This window comes from Ranitomeya imitator, chromosome 8, assembly GCF_032444005.1.
Source record: "Ranitomeya imitator isolate aRanImi1 chromosome 8, aRanImi1.pri, whole genome shotgun sequence".
Lineage (NCBI taxonomy): Eukaryota > Metazoa > Chordata > Amphibia > Anura > Dendrobatidae > Ranitomeya > Ranitomeya imitator.
The window spans coordinates 9576415-9601339 of record NC_091289.1 but is presented as its reverse complement, the minus strand read 5'-3'; the positions used below and the strand labels follow the sequence as shown (position 1 = coordinate 9601339).

The following is a 24925-nucleotide window of genomic DNA, read 5'->3' as shown; positions in this document are numbered from 1 at the left end:
TGCACTAAATAAATTAAAGACAAAGAATATTTTTATTTTGTGCAAAATTAACCATCCTGCATGCTCCATTTTGAAACATTTGGTGCAAAAAATGTCAACGAATACAGGACAAAAGAAGAAAAGTTTTTTTCAAAAATGAAACCCACAAATGATGAATTGGATGCTTAGAGTTGTAATAAGTTGTGGCTAACATTATAGTAGTGAAGCTAATAATCATATGACATGGATAACGTTGAAGTAGCGTAACTGATAAGACTCCACCTTCTTGGGGATCCAGAAAAAGGAGGTTTGTCTATGGGAACTCCTTTAATATCTCGATATACATTAATTTTCTTGAAGTTGGCCTTATTGTGCTGGCAATAGACATGGAAGAACATTGGCTGTCATAGTCTGTAGCCATGTGAGATAATTCTACAGAACATCTACTAAAGCCTGATCTCCTACCACTAGGTAATAAAAAGTCATTGTATATGCCACCACAATAGTAAGTTCTAAAATACCCTTAAATTAGACCGCTCCACCATAGTCAGATTGTTTTCATGGACAGACATGATAGGAAGATCCATACCTGGAAAGGTCTACTGTGATTCCTATACTATATGAAAAGGCCACCATTAGAATAGCCATGATGATCACATAGATAAGTCGTTCCCATGGACAGCGCCACCAAAGTACCCAAAATACATAGTCCTACCCCAGGACAAGTAATGTCCCATGTGAAATCATTACCTCTGTCACTCTGTTCCTCTTCAATTCGACGGATAAGACTGCGGATTAGATTTCCCTGGGCTTTCTTTAGTGCATTACTGATTTCAATATTGTCCTCGGATGCATCGTCTTCCTCATCGGGCAGAGGTTGTTCTTGAGCCACCACCAGATGGGACAAAGCTGCCCCTAAAAGGAGCAACCACCAAGTAAACGACGACATAACTGCAACGCAGAAGTAAGATGAGTAAATTAGATTTTTTTTTTTGTTCCCAAGAAGGTCTAAAATCATCCTTAGTGCTGCACGTTAGTGCAAATAATTATCACCGCTATATAGTGCTGGAATCTGCAGGTAGCGCCACAATCTACTAAAAAACAACGCCTTGTGTATAAAACAGAAAACAACAGGATAATTATTACGTATCAACACAATAATTTACTGCACAGCCCCGAACCTGTCTCCGCGGAGCAGCATGCTCTGTAATTTATGCTGTAAAGCGATCACCCAAAGAAGCAGATTACAATAACTTTAGGAGAATGTTGTTAACCCCTTTGGCGGAAAAATAATTTTATAATCTTTCTTCGATTTGTACTTAATATACAGAGAATATTTAGTGGCCCAAGACACTTCCATGGACCCATAGTTTGACCGGTTATTCCAGTGTTGGAAGGGTTTGAGTTTAAGAGGATGAAGGAGACAAGGGTCCAACTGTGCCCAAGAGCCCCTCTAAACCTGGAGATGCTCCTGCAAATTAGTATATATCATTCCTACCCCAAAGGATTTACAGGACTGGCCATCAATACAAAACCAACACTCTAAATTAATGAGGGCCTCGGTCCTATGGTGTGATGTTGTCATGCACATTATTTATCTTGTACTGTTTGTACTCCAGAGCTGCATTCACAATTCTACAGGCTTCAGAGCTGAAATCTCTCAGCAGTACCTTATAGTTGCACAGATATTATTCTGGTGATATGCAAACTATTAATGATCAGCTTTACACCAGTCTCTACAGTCTTCTGATTTACAAAAAGAACTACTCCCTTTATTATTAACACATCGGTATTTACAGGGCAAAACCAGATGAGTCTCCAAAACACACAGCAGGTGTCAATCTTTCAATTATAGTTTTTCTCTGTAAGTTTCATTTCTGATTTTTAACATACAAACACTGATGCAAAAATACTGACCAAATACTGAGGTGTGAATAAGCCCTTAGGGAATTGTCTGCCCACAAACTTTGTTGCCTCCATTAAGTATCAGCAGGGTTGTGACTGCAGCCCCTCTATTGTAGCACAATGAGCGCGGCTGAACGCTCGCCCGGCCACGGAAACGTGTAGAAAAGATGATGGAAGGGAGAAGTGAGAGATTGCTATTGATTTCTTGTTATCCACTTCTTAGATCAATAGGTGTAGATAATATGTGGAATCATTCATCAGGTGTATCTCAGCACGTATCACCACGGATTATCTACTAATTGGACAATGTGCTTTAACGAGCGCAACGCAGAAGGCTCATAAGTCATCACTGCTTAGAAAATACAGCCGGTAACTGGCAGGGAAACATGGATCTCCCCAATGCCTAGATAGATAGATAGATAGATAGATAGATAGATAGATAGATAGATAGATAGATAGATACAGTGGCGTAGGAAGGGGGTGCGGGGGGGGGGCGGTCCGCCCCGGGCGGCACAATGCTGGGGGCGGCCGGCGCTGCAGGAGAAGAAGATAAAAAAAAAAAAAAAAAAAGACGCCCCTTTAAATCTTCGGGCGGCGCCGTCCGCCGCCACGACCAGGGCCAGCTCCCCCCACCCCCGGGTCCCGCCCCCGCTCTAATACTCACCTCTCCTGGTTCCTGCGGCTTCAGCGTCCTCTGACTCTGCGACGTCTCAGAGCAGAGGGCGCGATGACGTCACTACTGTGCGCGCCGCTCTGCCTCTCTGTCCTGAGCGTCGCAGAGCCGGAGAGACGCTGACTGCACCGGACCTGCGCTGGGAACGGGAGAGGTGAGGATTTTACTTTTTTTTTTTTTTTCTTTATGTCTGACTGTCTGGGGCTGGGGCAATGCTGGAGACCATGGGGCAGATTGCTGGACACACTGGGGCAATGCTGGAGACCATGGGGCAGATTGCTGGACACACTGGGGCAGTACTGGAGACCATGGGGCAGAATGCTGGACACACTGGGGCAATACTGGAGACCATGGGGCAGAATGCTGGACACACTGGGGCAATACTGGAGACCATGGGGCAGAATGCTGGACACACTGGGGCAATACAGGAGACCATGGGGCAGATTGCTGGACACACTGGGGCAATACTGGAGACCCTGGGGCAGATTGCTGGACACACTGGGGCAATACTGGAGACCCTGGGGCAGATTTCTGGACACATTGAGGCAATGCTGGAGACCCTGGGGCAGACTTCTGGACACACTGGGGCAATGCTGGACACTGGGGCAGATTGCTGGACACACTGGGGGTAATATACTGGACACACTGGGGCAATGCTGGACACTGGGGGTAATATGCTGGACACACTGGGGCAGACTGCTGGACACACTGGGGAAAGGCTGGACACTGGGGCAGATTGCTGGACACACTGAGGGCAGATTGCTGGACACACTGGGGGTAATATGCTGGACATACTGGGGCAGATTGCTGGACACACTGGGGGTAATATGCTGGACACACTGGGGCAGATTGCTGGACAACATGGGGGTAATATGCTGGACACACTGGGGCAGATTGCTGGACAACATGGGGGTAATATGCTGGACACACTGGGGGCAGGACTTGAGGCATGGGCAGAATGTATATACGTGGCATGATTGGAGACACGGGGCAGGATTGGATCATGGGGCAGGACGGATACAATGGAGGCTGGTGGGGCAGGATGGGGAGATCATATGGGGTAGAATGGATACTCATGAGGGCAGGATACGACAACATATGGCTGGAGCCAGGAATGAGATAAACGGGGCCAGGGTGGGGAATATTATTACCATAGGGGATAATTAAGGGATATTGTTACTGCAGTGATGTATTTATTTTATTTTTTGAGTATACTGTTTTAAATGGGGGGGGCGGTCCTGTTACTGTGCAGAGTGACACTATATCACCTTTTTTTCTTCATGTGGTGTAATGTAGAAGTTGTGAAAAATTAAGTAATGTGTTCTGCAAGCGGAGCTCGAGATAACTGTGTTATTTCCTGCAGAAACGAGTCCTGGCTGGAAGGAATGATGGCGGTCTGTGCTGGATAAAAGATGAAGGACTTCACCTAGAGACGTCACTGGTGAGTCAGTGTTACCTATACACTGACACTATACACTGTATACTATATAGAGGTCCTGTGTATAATGTCACCAGTGATCTCTGTATTACCTCTACACAGACACTGCATACTAAGTACAGATCTCCTGTGAATACTGGCACTTATGGTGATAGTATTGTGGTTTTTTTTTTATTACTGATCAGTATTGTAGTATTCAGTCACTATGTGGTGGTAATATGTGGTCTGGAAATGGTGCGGTGGTATTTGTCCCTTGTATGTAGTATTATTCGGTCACTATGTGGCCTGGTCATGGTGTGGTGGTATTAAGTCACAGGTGTGGCATGTGGGGGTGACACCATTAGGCCCAGTTTAAGTTCTACAAAACAGGAAAACCATTTTTGGTAATCTTTGTGTGTATTGAGCTGGGGGGGGGGGATGGGGGGGGGGGGGGCGCCAAACTCGGGAACAGCCCCGGGCGGCAAAAGCTCTAGCTACGCCTCTGGATAGATAGATAGATAGATAGATAGATAGATAGATAGATAGATGATAGATAGATAGATAATAGATAATATATAGACATAATAGGTAGATAGATAGATAGATAGATAGATGGATAGATAATACATAGATAGATGATAGATAATAGATGATAGAAATTAGATACAGTAGATAGATAATAGATAGATAGATAATAGATAGATAGATGATAGATAGATAGATAGATAATAGATAGATAATAGATAGATAGATAATAGATAGATAATAGATGATAGATAGATAATAGATAGATAGATAATAGATAGATAGATAATACATAGATAGATGATAGATAGATAATAGACAGATAGATAGATAATAGATAGATAGATAATAGATAGATGATAGATAGATAGATAGATAGATGATAGATAGATAATAGATAGATAGATAATAGATAGATAGATAATAGATAGATAGATGATAGATAGATAGATTGATAATAGATAGATGATAGATAGATAGATAGATAGATAGATTGATAATAGATAGATAATAGATAGATTGATAATAGATAGATAATAGATAGATAGATAGATGATAGATAGATAATAGATAGACAGACAGATAGATTGATGATAGATAGATTGATAATAGATAGATAGATAGATAGATAGATAATAGATAGATAGATAGATAGATAGATAGATAGATAGATAGATATCGCTGGCTTCCTGAGCCCCTTCCATCAGTCCAGTATTTATCTTTCAAGCATATGCATTTTACTGATGTAATTATAGTTTGGCCTTCTACCTTATAATTTTCTGCTTTTTTTCCAGAAATCTGACATTAAAAAATGCAAAAATAAAAAGCTACACATTGTTCTATTATTTTTTTTGCATTTTTTTAATGTTATTACACTATTTTATAACATTGTAAGTGTAATTTAATAACTCTACCCCTCACCCTAACTTTAGCCCTTACACTACCAGATTCTTCTTTTCCTGCTAATCATGAAGTCTACCCAGGCTGCTGATCACTGGATTAACGGGTAAAAAGCTCATTCGTTGGGTGAAATAATCATTTGGTCTGCACAAAAGATCATCATTCTCGGCAGCACATTGTCCTGTGTAAACAGGATTTCCGCTGCCGAGGACAATGGCAGCCTATGCGCACTGAACGATCTAGTAGTGAAACCGGTGTAAGAAAATATTACATGACGGTGTCGACCAGCAAACCGGTGGCTGATCAGCGGCCATTTACGGCTCCGGTCATTGGATGGACACGTACCTTAGAAAAAGTGTAAAAACATTAAATCAGCTGTTAGTAATGAATTACACAATATTAAACTCTGCCTTCATTTGTTCGCTACTCAGTTTGTCATTTCAGCTATATGTAGTTGAGCGTGTCACATATCTTACATGTCGCAGAGCTGAGCTTGTCACATAGCAGATGTTAGTATATTACATGTAGCAGAGCTGAGCTTGTCATGTAGCAGATGTTAGTATAATACATGTAGCAGAGCTGAGCTTGTCACATAGCAGATGTTAGTATAATATATGTAGCAGAGCTGAGCTTGTCACATAGCAGATGTTAGTATATTACATGTAGCAGAGCTGAGCTTGTCATGTAGCAGATGTTAGTATATTACATGTAGCAGAGCTGAGCTTGTCATGTAGCAGATGTTAGTATAATACATGTAGCAGAGCTGAGCTTGTCATGTAGCAGATGTTAGTATAATACATGTAGCAGAGCTGAGCTTGTCACATAGCAGATGTTAGTATCTTATATGTAGCAGAGCTTGTCATGTAGCAGATGTTAGTATCTTACATGTAGCAGAGCTGAGCTTGTCATGTAGCAGATGTTAGTATAATACATGTAGCAGAGCTGAGCTTGTCACATAGCAGATGTTAGTATAATACATGTAGCAGAGCTGAGCTTGTCACATAGCAGATGTTAGTATATTACATGTAGCAGAGCTGAGCTTGTCATGTAGCAGATGTTAGTATATTACATGTAGCAGAGCTGAGCTTGTCATGTAGCAGATGTTAGTATAATACATGTAGCAGAGCTGAGCTTGTCATGTAGCAGATGTTAGTATAATACATGTAGCAGAGCTGAGCTTGTCACATAGCAGATGTTAGTATCTTATATGTAGCAGAGCTTGTCATGTAGCAGATGTTAGTATATTACATGTAGCAGAGCTGAGCTTGTCATGCAGCAGATGTTAGTATCTTACATGTAGCAGAGCTGAGCTTGTCATGTAGCAGATGTTAGTATATTACATGTAGCAGAGCTGAGCTTGTCATGTAGCAGATGTTAGTATAATACATGTAGCAGAGCTGAGCTTGTCACATAGCAGATGTTAGTATAATACATGTAGCAGAGCTGAGCTTGTCACATAGCAGATGTTAGTATCTTATATGTAGCAGAGCTTGTCATGTAGCAGATGTTAGTATATTACATGTAGCAGAGCTGAGCTTGGCATGTAGCAGATGTTAGTATATTACATGTAGCAGAGCTGAGCTTGTCATGTAGCAGATGTTAGTATCTTACATGTAGCAGAGCTGAGCTTGTCACATAGCAGATGTTAGTATATTACATGTAGCAGAGCTGAGCTTGTCATGTAGCAGATGTTAGTATATTACATGTAGCAGAGCTGAGCTTGTCACATAGCAGATGTTAGTATCTTACATGTAGCAGAGCTGATCGTGTCATATAGCAGATGTTAGTATCTTACATGTCGCAGAGCTGAGCTTGTCATATAGCAGATGTTAGTATATTACATGTAGCAGAGCTGAGCTTGTCACATAGCAGATGTTAGTATCTTATATGTAGCAGAGCTGAGCTTGTCATGCAGCAGATGTTACTATATTACATGTAGCAGAGCTGAGCTTGTCATGCAGCAGATGTTACTATATTACATGTAGCAGAGCTGAGCTTGTTATGCAGCAGATGTTAGTATCTTATATGTAGCAGAGCTTGTCATGCAGCAGATGTTAGTATATTACATGTAGCAGAGCTGAGCTTGTCATGCAGCAGATGTTACTATATTACATGTAGCAGAGCTGAGCTTGTCATGCAGCAGATGTTACTATATTACATATAGCAGAGCTGAGCTTGTTATGCAGCAGATGTTACTATATTACATGTAGCAGAGCTGATCTTGTCATGTAGCAGAGCTGATCTTGTCATGTAGCAGATGTTACTATATTACATGTAGCAGAGCTGATCTTGTCATGCAGCAGATGTTACTATATTACATGTAGCAGAGCTGAGCTTGTCATGCAGCAGATGTTACTATATTACATGTAGCAGAGCTGAGCTTGTCATGCAGCAGATGTTAGTATATTACATGTAGCAGAGCTGAGCTTGTCATGTATCAGATGTTACTATATTACATGTTATCCCTTCTGTCACTTGTGCTTTTTCATAAGACTGCAGCTACAGGTGACCTCAGATAATAAGAAAATCTTCACACAAATCCCTGGATCTGCCAAGAATCATGCACTTGGCACCTTAATATACTGAGTTAACTCTGCTACGAGGCTGCGTCCCCACACATTACCACACGAGGCTCCGTCCCTATCATCTATCTATTATCTATCTATCGATCTATCATCTATTATCTACTATCTATGTCTATTATCTATCTATTATCTATCATTTATCTATTATCTATCATCTATTATCTATCTATCATCTATCGATCTATCATCTATCTATCTATTATCTATCATCGATCTATTAATTATCTATTTATCTATCTATAAATATCTATGTATCCATTATCTATAAATCTATCTAGCTATATTCTATGCTGTTATACTTGTATCTTTTTACTATCATTCTTACTATTTATCTGTCTGCCTGTTTCTATTTTTTAAATATCTATTATCTATCAATCTATTCATGTCTGTATCTGCCGGCTATCTGCATATCAATCTATAACTATTTACTAGTTACCTAATATCTATGTAATAAATAAATATCTATCTATACACTTCTAACTGAAGGAGAACTCATCAAAAACGTTCCTACACTTGGGGAACAAAAATGTCATTCCTACCTCAAAAAAGTAATACTTTTCATGTAATATTTTATATATTATGTAATTTTTGTCAAGTGAGAATATTTGGATAATTGAACTACATTTCAGCAGATCTGTCTATCTATCTATCTATTATCTATCTCCTATCTATCATCTATCTCCTATCTATCTATGATTTATCTATTATTGATCTATCTATCTATCTATTATCTATCTCCTATCTATCTATGATTTATCTATTATTGATCTATCTATTATCTATCTATCTATCTATCTATCTATCTATCTATCTATCTATCTATCTATCTATCTATCTATCTATCTATCTATCTATCTATCTATCTATCTATCTATCTATCTATCTTGCCCCTTTGCTCTTTGGTCATTTCTGAGCCTCAGTTATTCAGACTTTTTCTATTCTGTAAAGACTCCAGGGCTATAGATCCCAGGCAGGCAGCAGGAGGGGAGGCAGCAGGAGGGCAGGCAGCAGGAGGGCAGGCAGCAGGAGGGCAGGCAGCAGGCGGGCAGGCAGCAGGAGGGGAGGCAGCAGGAGGGCAGGCAGCAGGAGGGGAGGCAGCAGCAGGGCAGGCAGCAGTGAGGCAGTTACCTGTCTGTGTGGCTCTGTCTTCTGGCTGGATGTCTCCTCCTGCTGGAGCAGCTTCTGCTGGGATCTGCTGTGAGCTCTGCAGCCTCCTCCAGCCTCTGCTCATTTATACCCCTCCTGGCCCAATTATGTTGATGACTGTGATGTCATTGGGGTACGTCTTCGTCTTCTTGTTTTTTTTCCTTCTATTATACATATATGTTTGATGTCAGAAAAGATTTTAAAAATAACTTTAACCTTTTCTGCTCCAGATGGGAAAACCGTGCGCACCATGCGAATGCAGACTGGACAGTGTAATGTGGAGATTATAGCTGTCCCGTCACCTACAAGTCTCCTCCATGTGTCCACTACACCTGCACTTTCCACAACCCCCCACTAATGTCAGACTGGTACCCACCCGGCCTCTGCTTCAGGAAATATGTTTTTAGAAAACTCTCGGGCCTGTGCACACCTTGCGTTTTTGTCTCATTTTTTCTGTGCAGATTTGTCACAAACACTGAAGGATTTCCGAGTATCAGCAAAGTGAATGCATTCCTGAAGTCTCGCGCACGTTGCTTATTTTTTACTTGCAGATTTAAATGACAATTCATTCAGTGTTTTTGCAGCAGGTTTTGCAGATACTAATGAATGGGAGAAAGCTGCAACAACAAAAAACGTGCAAAAAACACCTTAAAAATGTGTGTATTTTACACTTAGTTCTTCCTGCCAAGTGATGCAAAAATGGTGCAGAAATTTGTGCAGCACATATTGAATGAGTGCACAGACCCGTAGGAGATTCCCATTTAATAGAGGGGGCTCCTCCATGATTTTGTTTGTGCAGAGCCCCTGATTTTCCATTTGTTAATCACAGTGTGAGTGCTGCTCCTTCGATATCTTTTTGTATCCCTTTCCTGTTTTATACAGCTCAACTACCTTTTCCCATAGATCCGCTGACAATTCTTTTGCTTTCCCCATGACTCACAATCCAGAAACGTCAGTGGCCGGATGAAAGATGCAAGAGTCTGTCAGGATCCCATAAACTCACTCAGCTTTTATGCACACACTGATTACAAGCAAACAGGTCACAGGTTACATGTTACCTTTAGTAGCCATTCAGACCCACTTGTGTCAACTTCTGTGCATGCTATCAGGCCAAAATCACCAAGGTATGTGAACTCTTGATCAAGGTCATTTGAATGTTTTGGGTTGTCGTTATGATTTATAAAGAGAAACACAGTAGTCTGACAATAAATGGCTTCACCCAACCACTGACCATGAGTGGAGAAAAAGTCTTGATGTTTTATATATATATATATATATATATATATATATATATATATATATATATATATATATATATATATATATAAGAGGCATCGTGATTACTCGCTAATCCCACCCCCTGTACAGTAGCTCCCCTCCCACCACATCACCACACACAATCCCGCCCCCCACCTCATTACCACACACAATCCCGCCCCCCACCACATCACCACACACAGTCTCGCCCCCTAACCCATCACCACACACAATCCCGCCCCCCAACACATCACCACACACAATCCCGCCCCCCACCACATCACCACACACAATCCCGCCCCCAATACATCACCACACACAATCTCGCCCCCCAACCCATCACCACACATAATCCCGCCCCCCACCACATCACCACACACAATCTCGCCCCCAACCCATCACCACACACGATCCCGCCCCCAACACATCACCACACACAATCTCGCCCCCCAACCCATCACCACACACAATCACGCCCCCCACCACATCACCACACACAATCCCGCCCCCCGACCACATCACCACCTATAATCCGGCCCCCCCACCCCATCACCACCCATAATCCGGCCTTCCCACCCCATCACCACCCATAATCCGGTCCCTCACCCCATCACTACCCATAATACACATTACCACACGAGGCTCTGTCCCCACACATTACCACACGAGGCTCCGTCCTCACACATTACCACACGAGGCTGCGTCCCCACACATTACCACACGAGGCTGCGTCCACACACATTACCACACGAGACTCCGTCCACACACATTACCACGCGAGGCTCCGTCCCCACACATTACCACACGAGGCTCCGTCCACACACATTACCACACGAGGCTCCGTCCCCACACATTACCACACGAGGCTGCGTCCCCACACATTACCACACGAGGCTGCATCCCCACACATTACCACACGAGGCTGCGTCCACACACATTACCACACGAGGCTCCGTCCCCACACATTACCACACGAGGCTGCGTCCACACACATTACCACACGAGGCTCCGTCCACACACATTACCACACGAGGCTCCGTCCACACACATTACCACACGAGGCTCTGTCCACACATATTACCACACGAGGCTCCATCCTCACACATTACCACACGAGGCTGTGTTCTCACACATTACCACGCGAGGCTCCGTCCCACCACATTACCACACGAGGCTCCGTCCACACACATTACCACACGAGGCTCCGTCCACACATATTACCACACGAGGCTCCATCCTCACACATTACCACACGAGGCTGTGTTCTCACACATTACCACGCGAGGCTCCGTCCCCCCACATTACCACACGAGGCTCTGTCCACAGACATTACCACACGAGGCTCCGTCCCCACACATTACCACACGAGGTTCCGTCCCTACACATTACCACACGAGGCTCCGTCCCCACACATTACCACACGAGGTTCCGTCCCTACACATTACCACACGAGGCTCTGTCCTCACACATTACCACACGAGGCTCCGTCCCCACACATTACCACACATTAATTTATCACCTGCGTAAGCACTATTGAATGTTGTCATTATTTACTTTAGTTTAATCACCAGCAGCGTTAATTAGATAGCAATGAGCATGCCGAGCGTTAGCTGGCTGGAAACACCTAGTCATTCATATTCTCTGAAAAAAAGGCCAAGAAAGCAAAAATTCTGCCCGGGTATGTAAACTTTTGAGCAAAACTGTAAATACCAATTCTTCTCTTTTCCAACATGTTTAATCAGTGGAGTAAAGAAGCAAAAGGAGACACATTGATAGGATGCAATTAGCACAGCAATGTGGCGTGCAGGGGGCTGCAGTGCCGGTGTATCAGGGGGCTGCAGTGCCGGTGTATCAGGGGGCTGCAGTGCTGGTGTATCAGGGGGCTGTCACTCAGGAGCCAAGCCCATGGGTTGTGAAGCTTCAGGAATGAAACTTCCTATTCACATTGATAATGATAAAACCCTACAAAATGGCAAATATATTCCCCGTTCCAGACTGCTGACTGACACCGTATAAACCTTTGCTTGAGGCTCTTTAAGTTTCTTTTTGCTTTTGCACTTTCCACCTCCAGAGAAATTGAGTTACTGTTTATTATTTTATTACTGTATCATAAGAAAGATCCAGAAGAAAGTCATCATAGGTCGACGGTTTTATGCTGCAGTGAAGCCGATGATAATCCTGTACACTCTCATGTACTGATTTAAAGGGGTTTTCCAAGAATAACTTTATTTATTCCAATGTTCTGTGCTGGGTTAAAAAAAAATAAAAAAATCTATCACTCACCCTCCCCAGGTCCATCGCTGCCTCCAGTCTCTGTTTACTAGACAGGACCCTAATCTGATTTTTTTCAGACATCTACAAGTTTAAAGGGCCCATAAGATCCAGAACTAATTATAAACAACCTTAGACTGACATGGCTGATGGGCACCCAGGAATTGGCCACCATGTGCGCTTAGTACCTCACTTTTCTAAGTTTAGTTTACTTGGCATTAACGTTGTGTAAATTAATTGATATACTCAACATGTACATATATATAAGCTCCCATATTAGCTGCTGAACTCTGGTTTGTACAGTATCTTGAAAAAGTTTTGACCCCCTTGGCTTTTTACCTATTTTGTTACCTTGCAACCTGCGTTGAAATATTTTTGTAATCTGATTTGTGTGTGAGGCATCAGCACTGAAAAGTCTAAGCTGGTGAAGTGAGAAAAATGAGGGCAAAAATTACATTTATGGAATTAAATAACTAAAAATTAGCATATGTATTCAACATTTTTACGATGAATCCCTGCAAAATTTCTGGTGCATGCAATTCCCTCCATAAGTCCCATGCTTAGTGACAGGACGTCCCCCTATGTGCAATCTAAGTGTCACATGTCGGTCAGTATATACACTTTACCTTCTCTGAAAGGCCACAGAGGCTGCAACACCATTACAAGAGGCACCACTAATCAAACACCACCATGAAAACCAAGGAGATCTCCAAACACCACCATGAAGACCAAGGAGATCTCCAAACACCACCATGAAGACCAAGGAGATCTCCAAACAGCACCATGAAGACCAAGTAGATCTCCAAATAACACCATGAAGACCATGGAGCTCTCCAAACAACACCATGTATAACAAGGAGATCTCCAAACAACACCATGGATACCAAGGAGATCTCCAAACACCACCATGAAGACCAATGAGATCTCCAAACACCACCATGAAGACCAAGGAGATCTCCAAACACCACCATGAAGACCAAGGAGATCTCCAAACACCACCATGAAGACTAAGGAGATCTCCAAACAACACCATGAAGACCAAGCGGATCTCCAAACAACACCATGAAGACCAGAGAGATCTCCAAACACCACCATGAAGACCAAGGAGATCTCCAAACAGCACCATGAAGACCAAGTAGATCTCCAAATAACACCATGAAGACCATGGAGCTCGCCAAACAACACCATGTATAACAAGGAGATCTCCAAACAACACCATGGATACCAAGGAGATCTCCAAACACCACCATGAAGACCAATGAGATCTCCAAACACCACCATGAAGACCAAGGAGATCTCCAAACAGCACCATGAAGACCAAGGAGATCTCAAAACAGCACCATGAAGACCAAGTAGATCTCCAAATAACACCATGAAGACCATGGAGCTCTTCAAACAACACCATGGATAACAAGGAGATCTCCAAACAACACCATGGATACCAAGGAGATCTCCAAACACCACCATGAAGACCAATGAGATCTTCAAACACCACCATGAAGACCAAGGAGATCTCCAAACACCACCATGAACACCAAGGAGATCTCCAAACACCACCATGAAGACTAAGGAGATCTCTAAATAATGCCATGAAGACCAAGGAGATCTCCAAACAACACCATGAAGACTAAGGGGATGTCCAAACACCACCACGAAGACCAAGGAGATCTCTAAACACCATGAAGACCAAGGAGATCTCAAGACAAGTCAAGGATAAAGTTGTTGAGAAGTACAAGTCAGGGTTGGGTTATTAAAAAATCTCCCAATCTCTGATGATCTCCCGGAGCTCCATCAAATTCATTATCATCACATGGAAAGAAAATGGTACCATAACAAACCCGCCAAGAGAGGACGCCCACCGAAACACTCAGCCTGGGCAAGGAGGGCATTAATCAGAGAGGCAGCACAGAGACCAAAGGTGACCCTGAAGGAGCTGCAGAGTTCCCAAGCTGAGACTGGAGCATCTGTCTATATGTCCACAATAAGCCGTACACTCCATAGAGGTGGCCTTTATGGAACAGTGGCCAGAAAAAATGCCATTACTTACTCAGAAAAATGGTAAGGCTTGTTTTGAGTTTGCCTGGAGACATGTGGGAGACTCCCCAAATGTATGGAGGAAGGTGCTGTGGTCAGATGAGACCAAAATTTTGCTTTTTGGCCACCAAAGTAAATGCTATGTCTAATGTCTGGCACAAAACCAACGGCTCATCACCCCAAGAACACAATCCCTACAGTGAAACATGGTGGTGGCAGCATCATGCTGTGAGGATGTTTTTTTTGTCAGCATGGACAGAAAAATGGTCCAAGTTGAGAGGAAGATGCAAGGTGCAAAATACATGGATACAGAAAAAAACGCTAAGGGGGTGAATACTTTTGCAATCCACTGTATATATTGCAGTCAAAATCACTTTCACCTGTTCACACTTCATTCTGTCAGGATGTTGTGATCAGTCCTTGTTGTTTGCATTATATATATGGAGATCGTGACGGCCTCTGTGTTCTGCCGAGCCCCTCATGTCAGTCTAACGTTGCTTTAAATTAGTCCTGGATTCTACCTACCCTTTAAGTTTGTAGGTTTTTTACTTGGCACAAAAATAGATAAAAATTCGGTTTGGTCCCATCAAAGCAAGTTATGCCTTGTCGTGGCTGTGGGCGTACATGAATTGGCACTTAAAGCAATTATTGTCTTTTACATTACGTCAAATATTCAATGTTTGCGTAAATCTTGGCACTCCCAGTGTGCTGCTGTATTCTTTGCACATCACTGCTGTAGCAGAGCCAATCTCACTGACACAAGACAGTTGAAATGATCAATATGCTTTATTTCGAGACAATTTTTTGCTTCCTGAACTCTCCATTCATTCACAAAAACAGCTCAATTCCATCTTTCTCAGCACAGACTACCAGCTCACTAAGAAACCACATTACAGCTATCAATTAAAGTCTATGGGGAAAGGAGAAAGCAGGATAGCGATGCAGAGAATTACATAAAGACTATGTTCCTGCTTTCTAGTAAGTTTGAACCAGAGATGGATGCACAGCTACACTGCTCAGTATTGCTAAATAATGTCCTCCATGCCACAGCTGCTTCTGGACTCGTGCTACATAGAGTCATATCGGTGTGTGCAGTGTATGAGAGACATCATAGTATCTGGTCTCCAGCCACCAGCTCAGAGACAACTGAAAATCAGAGGAAGTCATATCATGACCAGGGAAAGTGATGTTTTCTGTCCTTTTTTTTCTGAGTTATCACAATCCACATCACAGCACGATCCTGTGGCCATTGTTAACATTCACTGCGGTACTTTATTACATTCAGCAGAGCTGAGCTTGTCATGTAGCAGTGCTTCCCTTCTGACCCCACGGGATTATGGAGCCTTTGTAGGATGTCGCATAATGAGCGAGACCCCAGCTGACATGTAGAATATGAACCATGGATATTAATATTCATATATTTGTCAACACACAATGTATCAAGATACATTCCGTGTAAAGTGTCAGCGAGCCCAGGAGTGGAGGGCACTGATGGCATCACGTGTGCCAATAATAATAATAATATTACCGAGGGTCTGACATGGCGACCGGTGGGGCACATTGGGCGATAACAGTGTCATGTATGGGTATTAAAGGGGAGCTCCACTTTATGTTTATCTGCTGCTTTGCACAATAAATGTTGACAGTGGCCCATGAGATTGTGCATGTCGGGGCCTATTCACACTGGCACATAATGGGTCTGCACCAATCTTACATGTATACCCTCTATACACAATAGTGGAAAGGTACAAAACCGTGCAAATAAATAAAACTGCAGTACGGCTGATAGCGACCATTAGAATACAGCTGTCATATATAATATTGGGCAGCACGGTGGCGTAGTGGTTAGCACAGCAGCCTTGCAGCGCTGGAGTCCTGGGTTCGAATCCCACCAAAGGATCTGCAAAGAGTTTGTATGTTCTCTCCGTGTTTGCGTGGGTTTCCTCCGGGTACTCCGGTTTCCTCCCACATTCCAAAGACATACTGATAGGAATTCTAGATTGTGAGCCCCATCGGGGACAGTGATGATAATGTGTGCAGAACTGTAAAGCGCTGCGGAATATGTTAGCGCTATATAAAAATAAAGATTATTATAATGGAGAGATGAAATAATGGAGTAATAGGATGTGAGGACTGAACCTGTTCTACACACAGGCCAGCCATCAGCATCATTAATCTCAATAGGGCTGTGCCGCTGTCCACGGTGCTGAACGTCTGCTACAGTAACAGGTTCATTATACTGTGGCCTCTGATTTCTAGGTTTATAGATGGTAAAAAAGTCTGCAGCTAAATGCGCACCGTCCTTTCAATAAACTTTGCTGAAATCAATACTACAAGTGAATATAAGAAACTTTGTAATATATCTTATAAGAGGAATCTGCTTCTTTCTCCAATTATAAGCCACTTCTCCTTCCTCTGCTCCTGAACTCGCCATTTTCTCTGAATAACAGTTTTGTTGAGTGCCAGAACAGTGAGAGATCTGATTACAAGCTGTTTATGGAAGTCTATGGAGGGGGAAGGGACAGCTGAGACACAATCAGGCAGGTGATACTTCTTTCTACTGTGTTCTATCTCCCCCCTGCTCGATACTTCTGTATAATGTCCTCTATGCTGCTGATTCTAATAAATGTTTTAAGTAGCTGCAGAGCTGGATTAAGAGCCGCACTGCTCAGTAGTCCTGTATAATGTCCTCCATGCTGCTGATTCTAATAAGTGTTTTTATCATATTTACTAGATGGATTCACAGTTAAACTTGTCAGTACTCCTATATAATATCCTCCAAGCAGCTGATTCTAATGTGTTCACATCACCCCAGTGCTGGACTCACAGCCACATTGCTCAGTACTCCTGTGTATTGTCCTCCATGCTGCTGATTATAGTAAGTGTTTTTATCATACCCAGTGCTGAATTCACAGTTAAGATGCTTAGTGCTCTTGTACAATGCTCTCAATGCTGCTGATTCTAATTTGTTTATATCACCCCATTGCTGGCTTCACAGCTACACTGCTCAGTACTCCTGTATAATGACCTCAATGCTGCTTATTCTAATGTGTTTTTATCACCCCAGTGCTGGATTCACAGCCATACCGCTCAGTACTCCTGTAGAATGTCTTTCATGCTGCTGATTCTAGCAAGTATTTATATCACCCCAGTGCTAGATTCACAGCTACACTGCTCAGTACTCCTGTATAATGTCCTCCATGCTTCTGCTTTCTAGTATGTGTTTTAGCACAACTCAGTGCTGAATTCACAGCCACACTGCTTAGTTCCCCTTTATAACGTCCTTTGTTTCACTGCTGCTTCTTAACATGTGCTAGAGACAGGAGAGGAGGAATCCCACATGTTTGTGTGTGATGTGTATCACAACTGTATCACCACAGTAGATGGAGTCATTTGTGTGGCAGAAAAAGAGGCCTGAAAATGAGAAGGGGGTACAACTTGCGACTGGGAGGGAGAAGGGGAAGAGTTAGGAAACACCTTGGACACTGCTACACACAAGCTTGTGGGATGACAATGGAGATGACCAGTCCAGGGGTGCAACAACATGAGATATTAAAGGGTTTGCACCAAAATAATAAAATGTTCTCAAACGATGGGTAGGGGATAACCTATTGATTACTGGGCATCAGCAATCATGAGAACGGTGCTGGAGCATGGGCATGAATGGGGCAGAAGTGCTGATGCTTGACCTCCACTGTATTCAGACAAGACCCTTTAGAGACCCATTTTCAGGGTTCACCTGTGTTGGACCCTCAGTGAGCAATACGTTGTTGCAAGTCTTCTAAGTTTTGGAATGTTGGGCTATAACCCCATGGAAAGCCGATACAGAGGTCATATTGGTTGTCACTTAACTTTCCCTGGAAGTGATGTAAGAAGTGAGGTCTGTGCACCCCAATACATACAGTAATGGGGGGTATATACTTGGGTGGGAGCGCGGTCGCTCACAGGAGGCAGCAGCGGGATCTGGTGGGCGCTGTTCTCTCTCAGACAGGGAAATATTAGGATTTAATAAACTGCAGCGACTCCGGAGGGACTCGACGGCAGAAGCTTCTGAAGTCAATTTGAGAATGAACATCGCTGGCGTCTGATCCGTAATTCAATGTGGCGGCCATCACTAATCATATTCAGCGCAGAGAGGAATATTCCACCCCAGGTTTTGTATTCTGTAACTTTCCTCCGTGCAGTAATGAGGCTGCGGCTCCTCCTGGGTGAAGAGAATGCGAATCGCCGGCAATTTGTACGATTGTACATTGTAATATTGTCTGCGGTTCTGGAGGGCGGAGGAGATTGTACCGAAGATTTACGGTATATTGCCCAGAGGGATCCTCCGAGAATTTCTCATGCTGTGAATTATTATTCTCGCTTTTTTTTTTTTTTTTGAGAGTTTGTTATGTTGGGAAATTAACTGCACAGAGAATTGAGTCACTGAAGAGTTATAGAGAAATCCAGAAGAATAAGATCCACAAGACGGAAAACAATTATCTCTGCAGCCTGGAAGACAGTCTACAGTTCAATATCTATTTACCCATCCAACCATCCATCTATTTATCTATCTGTAGGTCCATTTATCCATCCAACCATCCATCCATCCATCCAACCATCCATCTATTTATCTATCTGTAGGTCCATTTATCCATCCAACCATCTATCCATCCATCCAACCATCCATCTATTTATCTATCTGTAGGTCCATTTATCCATCCATCCAACCATCAATCCATCTATTTACCTATCTGTAGGTCCATTTATCCATCCAACCATCTATCCAACCATCCATCTATTTATCTATCTGTAGGTCCATTTATCCATCCATCTATCCATCCATCCATCTATTTATCTATCTGTAGGTCAATTTATCCATCCAACCATCAATCCATCCATCCATCTATTTATCTATCTGTAGGTCCATTTATCCATCCAACCATCTATCCATCCATCCAACCATCCATCTATTTATCTATCTGTAGGTCCATTTATCCATCCAACCATCGATCCATCTATTTACCTATCTGTAGGTCCATTTATCCATCCAACCATCTATCCATCCATCCAACCATCAATCTATTTATCTATCTGTAGGTCCATTTATCCATCCAACCATCTATCCATCCATCCATCCATTTATCTATCTGTAGGTCAATTTATCCATCCAACCATCGATCCATCCATCCATCAATTTATCTATCTGTAGGTCCATTTATCCATCCAACCATCCAACCATCCATCCATCCATCCATCCATCCATCTATTTATCTATCTGTAGGTCAATTTATCCATCCAAACATCGATCCATCCATGGAATCTATTTATCTATCTGTAGGTCCATTTATCCATCCAACCATCTATCCATCCATCCAACCATCCATCTATTTATCTATCTGTAGGTCCATTTATCCATCCAACCATCTATCCATCCATTATCTATCTGTCGATCTATCTAGCTATCATTGTGTGAAAAAGAGTTTGCCCCTTCCCGATTTCCTATTCTTTTGCATGTTTGTCACACTTACAGTATATGTTTCAGATCAGCAAACAAATGTAAATATTAGACAAAGAGAACACAAGGAATTAGATAAATGCAGTTTTTAAATGAAGCCTTTAATTATTAAGGGAAAAAGAAACCCAAACCTTCAGGGCCCTGTGTGAAAAAGTGATTGCCCCCCCTTCCCTACCTTGAAACATAAATTAACTGTGGTTTATCGCATCTTTGAGAAGCTTAGTTCATTTTCTCTATCAACACCCAGGCCTGATTTACTGGCACACCTGTTCTCAATCAAGAAATCACTTAAATAGGACCTGCCTGAAAAAGTGAAGTAGACTAAAAAGTTCTCAAAAGCTAGACACCATAATACAAACCAAAGAAATTCTGTAACAAATGAGAAACAAAGTAATTGTGATCTATCAGTCTGGAAAAGGTTACAAAGCCATTTCTAAAGCTTTGGGACGCCAGTGAAAACCATTATCCACAAAAGGGGAAAGCATGAACCAGTGGTGATCCTTTCTAGGAGTGACTGGATGACCAAAATTACCCCAAAAGCGCAGTGACGACTCATCCAAGAAATCTCAAAAGACCACAAAAACATCCAAAGACCTGCAGGCCTCAGTTAAGGTCAGTGTTCATGACTCCACCATAAGAGACTGGGCAAAAATTGCCTGCATGGCAGAGTTCATAGTCAAAAACTGCTGCTGAGCAATAAGAACATAAAGGCTCATTATAGGTTTACCAGAAAACATCCTGATGATCCACCACACTTTTGGGAGAATACTTTGTGGACTGACGAGACAAAAGTTGAACTTTTTGGAAGGTGTATGTCCCATTACATCTGGCGTAGAAGTAACACAGCATTTCAGAAAAGGAACATCATACCAACAGTAAAATATGGTGGTGGTAGTGTGATGGTCTGGGGCTGTTTTGCTGCTTCAGGACCTGGAAGACTTGCAGTGGTAAATGGAACCATGAATTCTGCTGTCTACCAAAAAATCCTGAAGCAGAATGTCCGGCCTTCTGTTTGTGGCCTCAAGCTGAAGATCACTTGGGTTATGCAGCAGGACAATAATCCAAAACACACCAGCAAGTCCACCTCTGAGTGGCTTAAGAAAAACAAAATTAAGACTTTGGAGTGGCCTAGTCAAAGTCCTGACCTTAATCCTATTGAGATGCTGCGGCATGATCTTAATGAGGCGGTTCATGCTCGAAACCTCCAATGTGGCTGAATTACTACAATTCTGCAGAGATGAGTGGCCAAAATTCGTCCAAAGCATTATTAAAGACTCATTGCCAGTTATTGCAAATGCTTTACTGTAGTTGTCGCTGCTATGGGTGGCCCAACCAGTTATTAGGTTTAGGGGGCAATCACTTTCTCACACAGGTTCCTGTAGATTTGGATTTCTTTTTCCCTTAATTATAAAAACCTTCATTTATTAACTGCATTTTGTGATTACTTGTGTTATTATTGTCTAATATTTACATTTGTTTGCTGATCCGAAACATTTAAGTGACAAACATGCAAAAGAATAGGAAATCAGGAAGGGGGTGAACACTTTTTCACACAACTGTATCTATGAAACATCCATCCATCTTCTGGATATCTGTCTATCTATTTTTCTAGCAAAATATAAGTGCAGCACCAGGAAAGGCAAAAGATTATAAATGGGTACAAAGCCTACAAGGCAAAACCAAGCCTCAAAACATGCAGAAAAGATGACGGCCGCTCTCCAAAAGTCCAAAATATAGTGTTTCATTGACCCATCATCCCAGGGCGACGTATCATTACAAGTGTGGAACTTTTCCATTTGCTGCTGCGCTCTGCATAGACAGATGACAAAGATCTCAGTATAATGAGGTGCACTTTTTCATCTGGGTCACCGCCTACGAAGAGCGCAGCAGCGGAAGACAAATTCATCTGGAATACAGCTGTCTGTAAGGAGTGACCAAGATGGCAGACGCGGAGCAGCGAATGGATGAAGAAACCGCACACGGCTCAGCGCCGTCTTCATTCAGCTGCTTTTATGTTTGAACACAGTTTGTAACCAGGTAGGAGCTAAGGTTAGAGTTAAAGATGGGACTGGGGTAATAAGAAAGCTACATAAATAAATAATCTAAAAAGGAAAAAAAATACATCACTTTTTAAATTTCAGGTCTGATTTCAGCAAAAAGTGTAAAAAACATTGAGGATGAAAGGGCAAATTATAATCCCAGCAGTATTTTCCTCAATATACGGGTTCAGAGTATATAATATCTCTGCATCTGTGTGATGTAGGTGAGGCTTCAGGTTCTCATTCACATGCATGCTCTGGACATATGAGGCTGCAGTTTCTCATTCACATGCATGCTCTGGACATATGAGGCTGCAGTTTCTCATTCACATGCATGCTCTGGACATATGAGGCTTCAGGTTCTCATTCACATGCATGCTCTGGACATATGAGGCTTCAGGTTCTCATTCACATGCATGCTCTGGACATATGAGGCTGCAGTTTCTCATTCACATGCATGCTCTGGACATATGGGGCTGCAGTTTCTCATTCACATGCATGCTCTGGACATATGAGGCTGCAGTTTCTCATTCACATGCATGCACTGGACATATGAGGCTGCAGTTTCTCATTCACGTGCATGCTCTGGACATATGAGGCTTCAGGTTCTCATTCACGTGCATGCTCTGGACATATGAGGCTTCAGGTTCTCATTCACATGCATGCTCTGGACATATGAGGCTTCAGGTTCTCATTCACATGCATGCTCTGGACATATGAGGCTTCAGGTTCTCATTCACATGCATGCTCTGGACATATGAGGCTGCAGTTTCTCATTCACATGCATGCTCTGGACATATGAGGCTGCAGTTTCTCATTCACATGCATGCTCTGGACATATGAGGCTGCAGTTTCTCATTCACATGCATGCTCTGGACATATGGGGCTGCAGTTTCTCATTCACGTGCATGCTCTGGACATATGGGGCTGCAGTTTCTCATTCACGTGCATGCTCTGGACATATGGGGCTGCAGTTTCTCATTCACGTGCATGCTCTGGACATATGAGGCTGCAGTTTCTCATTCACGTGCATGCTCTGGACATATGAGGCTGCAGTTTCTCATTCACGTGCATGCTCTGGACATATGAGGCTGCAGTTTCTCATTCACGTGCATGCTCTGGACATATGAGGCTGCAGTTTCTCATTCACATGCATGCTCTGGACATATGAGGCTTCAGGTTCTCATTCACATGCATGCTCTGGACATATGAGGCTGCAGTTTCTCATTCACATGCATGCTCTGGACATATGAGGCTTCAGGTTCTCATTCACATGCATGCTCTGGACATATGAGGCTGCAGTTTCTCATTCACATGCATGCTCTGGACATATGAGGCTGCAGTTTCTCATTCACATGCATGCTCTGGACATATGAGGCTGCAGTTTCTCATTCACATGCATGCTCTGGACATATGGGGCTGCAGTTTCTCATTCACGTGCATGCTCTGGACATATGGGGCTGCAGTTTCTCATTCACGTGCATGCTCTGGACATATGAGGCTGCAGTTTCTCATTCACATGCATGCTCTGGACATGAGGCTGCAGTTTCTCATTCACATGCATGCTCTGGACATATGAGGCTGCAGTTTCTCATTCACGTGCATGCTCTGGACATATGGGGCTGCAGTTTCTCATTCACATGCATGCTCTGGACATATGAGGTTTCTCTAACTCTGAGTGCACAAGGTCATTTGAGATTAGGCAGCGTATCACGTGCACCACTAGATACGTAATTTATTATGCCACGTGCCCGTGCGGCCTTATTTATGTTGGACTAACAACGCACCAACTTAAGGTCCGCACGAGGGAGCACGTGTTGGGTATCCAGGCGGCGGTCCGCCAGGCGGACGCATCCACACTTAAGACGATACCACGGCATTTTAAAGCTTTTCATAATTGTGATAGTACCCTGTTGAGGGTACGTGGTATCGATTCTCTTAAAATCAATATTAGGGGTGGTGGGTTATCTGGGCGTTTGGCGAGGCTGGAGACGAGGTGGATCTGGACTCTCAATACGGTCCACACCTCTGGCCTTAATGAGTGCCTTTCGTTTGCCCCATTTCTGGAGTCCCCCGGGTGATGTGTATCGATGGGTGCGGATTTTTTCCGCATTTTCTTGTATTTTATGTGATTTTAATTATATCTTTTTCTGTTTTTTAGTGTCACTTATATCCATCGTATGTGCGTTATGCACCATGTGAGAATGAGCTACCCAGTTTTCCATCCGTATTCTTCTGCGCGCTGTATCTAACCATGATGTGGACTTGACATCTAAGTTCGGCTGCGGATGTCATATGCTGTCATCTATATGGCATTTATTTTGATATACTACTCGGACTGTGGACGTCATATGCTGTCGCCTATATGGAGTTTATTATTTACCTCTTTATGCTACATTAGTAATGCATATATATTACATTACAGGATATGATGTTCAGGTCATGATATGTTGCAGCCTTGTGGTTATTTTTATCTATTGTCATATCACACCTTTTTGTACTGTTATTGATTATTTATGTATATTATGTATATGTCCTTTGTGTTATATATCTGCTAATAGTACTATGCATCCTGGTTGGTTGTAAATAGTTACGGATATGTTATAAGTGTCTACATGTATGCCACTTGCGGGGTGCTGCCCCCTGTGTATGCGGGCTTCGCCGTCCGTTTGATGTAGTGGTCGCATGGGGCCCCAT

At 42.8% G+C, this 24925-nt stretch overlaps 1 protein-coding gene across 2 annotated transcripts in view; it reads right to left on the bottom strand.

Moving 5' to 3' along the window:
- Positions 1–24925, bottom strand: part of TRH (thyrotropin releasing hormone) — a 111158-nt gene that overhangs the window by 3820 nt on the left and 82413 nt on the right. The window contains exons 1-2 of one of the 2 annotated variants that reach the window (XM_069736240.1): positions 9113–9186; positions 730–930 (exon numbers count right to left, since the gene is read on the bottom strand). In XM_069736240.1, the coding sequence (XP_069592341.1) occupies positions 730–928 (199 nt within the window). In that variant the 5' untranslated portion in view covers positions 929–930; positions 9113–9186. Of the gene's footprint in view, positions 1–729; positions 931–9112; positions 9187–24925 lie in introns of those variants that run through there. The other variant, XM_069736241.1, reaches the window with a different exon arrangement.